At 36.7% G+C, this 4,359-nt stretch overlaps 1 protein-coding gene across 1 annotated transcript in view; it reads right to left on the bottom strand.

The window, feature by feature from the left end:
- SCP2 (sterol carrier protein 2) overlaps positions 1-4,359 on the bottom strand; it is an 87,598-nt gene that overhangs the window by 62,526 nt on the left and 20,713 nt on the right. Inside the window, exon 7 of the mRNA XM_006768329.2 lies at positions 1,147-1,210. Coding sequence (XP_006768392.1) covers positions 1,147-1,210 — 64 coding nt within the window. The remainder of the gene's footprint in view (positions 1-1,146; positions 1,211-4,359) is intronic.

Below are 4,359 nucleotides of genomic sequence, written 5' to 3'. Positions count from 1 at the left end.
GCTTCACAGATAAGGAAAAGCTAAAGGAGTTCATCACCACCAAACCAGTATTATATGAAATGCTGAAAGGTATCCTTTAAGAAGAGGAAGAAGAAGAAAAAGGTAAAGATACAAATTATGAACAACAAACATGCATCTATCAACAAGTGAATCTAAGAACCAAGTGAATAAATAATCTGGTGATCATAATAGAATCAGGGACATAGAAAGGGAATGGACTGACTATTTCTTGGGGGGAAAGGGGTGTGGGAGATGTGGAAAGAGACTGGACAAAAATCGTGCACCTATGGATGAGGACAGTGGGTGGGGAGTGAGGGCGGAGGGTGGAACTGGGAGGAGAGGAGTTATGGGGGGAAAAAAGAGGAACAAATGTAATAATCTGAACAATAAAGATTTAATTAAAAAAAATAAAGTAGCTGAATGAGAAGAACTAGCAGCAGCATGAAGTACTAGGAATATGTAGTAATAATCTATTTATAGTATAAAATGTTCTTAATTATGGTTTTATGTGTATTAAATATGGCAAAATTTGTTTAATAACTCAGAAACAATTTACTGAGCAGTTATGTTCCAAACTCTGTGTTAAAGATAACAGATGACTCTTACCCTCAAAGAGTTTAAAATCTAAAGGGAAAATACAAACATTATTTTGCCACTACTTAAAATGATTCTGAGCAAGTTACCTAATTTCTGTAAGCCTCATTTTCCTCGTCTATAAAATGGGAACAAAAATACCTACCTTATAGGGTCCTTGAGAAGATTAAATGAATATGTACATAAAAGTATCTAACACAGTGACACAGAGTTGGCATTATTCTTTTATTGCCTGGTCGTATTGCTTTTGTATAGATTCTAGTTATGTGGCACTAATTCAATTGTCACTGAAGCAGTTTTATTTAGCAACCATTAAGTACACGCTATGTGTCAGGCATTGTATTAGGCACTAGGGGATTCAAAGATTAATGATCTGTGTAATACACATGATGTAATTTTACTTCAAATTATTTTTTAGGATATGAATAACCATATTATTTTACCAGAGTAAGAGTTAATGACAGTGGCATAATTAAAATACATTACTAAAGTTGCATGTTATATAGCAGGATAACCCAGATTTTCACTGTATTTCATATCTGAAATACTTACGGGTTATTAACTGAGTGTTTATGATTTTTCCATCCAATTTTTGCAAAGTGTTCAGCTTTAGTTCCTATAGACAAAGCAAATATCTATTAGTGACTTAATATTTTTCTACTACTTGTGAGCACATGTTGCAATGGTACTCAGTATCCTGCTAAATATTTCTACATTTTCCCTTGCACAGATATCAGATTGAAGATGTCAACATTACTTCCTCAACAAATATTTCTTAATCATTAAACTTGGGTATATTTAATGAGTTGAATCAAATAATAGGCATGCAGGGGAGCAAAAGTAGGTATACAGTTGTTCTTATGGAAAATAATACAATAATAATACAAGAATAAACTGTTTTGTGTACTCACAACTGTAAACCCATCCTGTATAATATGAAAATAATTCAAACTGGCCTATTCTACCTACTATAAGTAAGGTCCAAGTTCAAAAACTAGAATATATAGCCTGGGACCACATTGGCTTTAAGACTAGAAAACACTGCCAGCACTTTTTCCGGAAGTCTGCCAAAACATCTCAGTGCCCCCAGATGAAGTGAATTTTACAACTCACACCACGCCCCAGGGCCTGCTCTTCTTCTTTCCTATGATAAGGCAGAAGGGTCTTCTGAGAAATTACGTCCTTACAAGGAATGTGTATGCTTTTCAAATTCTTTAACAGAAAGTTTAAAGCAGCGGTTCTCAACCTGTGGGTCACAACCCCTTTGGGGATCGAACGTCCCTTTCACAGGAGTCGCCTAAGACCATCGGAAAACACATATTGAATGTATAATTACATATTGTTTTTGTGATTAATCACTATGCTTTAATTATGTTCAATTTGTAACAATGAAAATACATCTTGCATATCAGATATTTACATTATGATTCATAACAGTAGCAAAATTACAGTTATGAAGTAGCAATGAAAATAATCTTATGGTTGGGGGTCACCACAACATGAGGAACTGTATTAAAGGGTCGCGGCATTAGGAAGGTTGAGAACCACTGGTTTAAAGAATAGTGTCAAGAAAACAAAAGCAGGCACATTAATGAAGTAAAATTTGTAAAATGAATTGAACTCTCTGAAGCTAGAAAGACCAAGGAAGAAAAAAAGTCCACTGACTGGAGCTAATAATATTATGTTAAAAATGTCACACTAGTCAAGCCAGTGTGGCTCAGTGGTTGAGCATCGACCCATGAACCTGGAAGTCACGGTTCGATTCCCAGGCAGGGCACCTGCCCGGGTTGTGGGCTCAATCCCTGGTAGGGGGAGTGCAGGAGGCAGGCAATTGATGATTCTCTCTCATCATTGATGTTTCTATTCCTCTCTCCTTCTCCCTTCCTCTCTAAAACCAATAAAAATATATATTTTCTCTTCCCGAAATAAAAAAACAAACCTATTTTTAAAAATGTCACAGTAATATGGAAAGTCCTCAATTCTGTTTTATCTCTATCTTCTCTGTCAAGGAGAATGGTCTTCAGAGCAGAAATGACATAAATATAATTGAGCCATTCTTCTCTCAATTCTAATTTTAAAAAGGGAATAAGGTAGATTCCATCCACACTGTGACCTGATACCAATAAAAGTGGTGATTAGGAGGCAGCCACAAAGAACAAGCCACATCATATTAATATCTTTTTTATTGGGCTGATGAGAACATAAAAGGAAACATGGTATCTGGATATCAGCAAAACAATTAATTTTTAGGACATCTTTTGGGATAAGGAAATACTGTACTGTGGATTTGGATTTTTTTCTTTTGTTTTTGAGGGAGCTTTTCTTTTTGGTGTTGCTAAAAATATAAGGGTTCTTCTGTCATGTTTAGATAATACTGGCTTACACAGAATTAAATGGCTTTCTTTACAGCAAGATATTCGGAGCCTATACTATTGCTTCAAATTATGTATTAAGACTGCTCAACAGGGGGTTAAACTATGAAGCAGTTCTCTAACTGACTGACTCACATTATGGAGCATTTTATGAGCTTAATATCCCATGGGACACACACTGGGAAATGACAGACATTGATTAATGAATATAATCCTAGAGAAAAATACCTAGTGCTAACTAACCGCGAACCTGATGTAATGAGCGCATGAGTGCCTGGCTAGACACCAAGTTAAGTAACAGAAAGACTTGGAAGCTCTGAGTCTCAGGAAAGCCTGAGACTCAGAGCTGCTCCAGTTAATATTTCTACCAAAAACTGGATTAGAAAATTAAAAAGGCGCTCTCACCAAACCCGAAGATGGGAGGGACTACTACAATAACTAACCGCGAACCTGATGTAATGAGCGCATGGGACCTGGTTAGACACCAAGTTAAATAATAGAAAGAATTTGAGTCTCAGGAAAGCCTGAGACTCAAAGCTGCTCCAGTTAATATTTCTACCAAAAACTGGATTAGAAAATTAAAAAGGCGCTCTCACCAAACCCGAAGATGGGAGGGACTGGATCCAAATAGTCTCCAACAAAGTTCATTAATGGGATAAATCAGAATATAACTAATCACCCAACTCTATTCTTGACCCCCAAAACAGAGGCCATCACTGACTATCCCGTTTGCTCCCCACTACCCACAAGAATATTCCTTGGTTTTTTTCCTTCACAGGATTAGTAATTATCTGAAACTGTCTTAGTTTTTTTCATGTATTATTGTCTCTCCCCTACTAGAAATTTAAGCAAAAACCTCAAATCGCGTCTGTTTGTTTATTGCCTGTGGATGAATGCATTAATGTATCTAATTCTTTTTTCCTCCTGAATGTCCACAGAGGTCTAATTTTGCAGTTTCCTGCCACAAAAGAAGTGGAGTATGTTTCCCTATCCCTTGATTGCAAGTTTGCCATGTGGTCTGCTCTAGTTGACAACTTAGCTCTCAAAAGGACTTGCATGCTGCAGATTACTCTCTGGTGCTTCTGCCTTCACCATGAAAAGAATATGCTGCAGATTACTCTCTGGTGCTTCTGCCTTCACCATGAAAAGAATATCCTCTAGTCCCGGGGGAGGGGAGACATATGACCCAGTCAAATAAGACTAGAACAGAGCCCGTAACCAACTTCCAGTCATATGATTAGGTTAGAGAATGAATATGTATATGTAGCGCATGAAGATATAGTATAAATGGTGACTGATAAGATAGGAGCTTCAGATGTATTTGTCAAAAAAGTTATATCCAAAAAATTTACATATAAGGCATTGGTACTAGTTTGCATGGGCAGGAGACGGT

Source organism: Myotis davidii, unplaced genomic scaffold (genome assembly GCF_000327345.1).
Source record: "Myotis davidii unplaced genomic scaffold, ASM32734v1 scaffold79, whole genome shotgun sequence".
Taxonomy (NCBI): Eukaryota; Metazoa; Chordata; class Mammalia; order Chiroptera; family Vespertilionidae; genus Myotis; species Myotis davidii.
The sequence above is the reverse complement of the archived record's forward strand: the minus strand, read 5'-3'. Positions and strand labels throughout refer to the sequence as shown.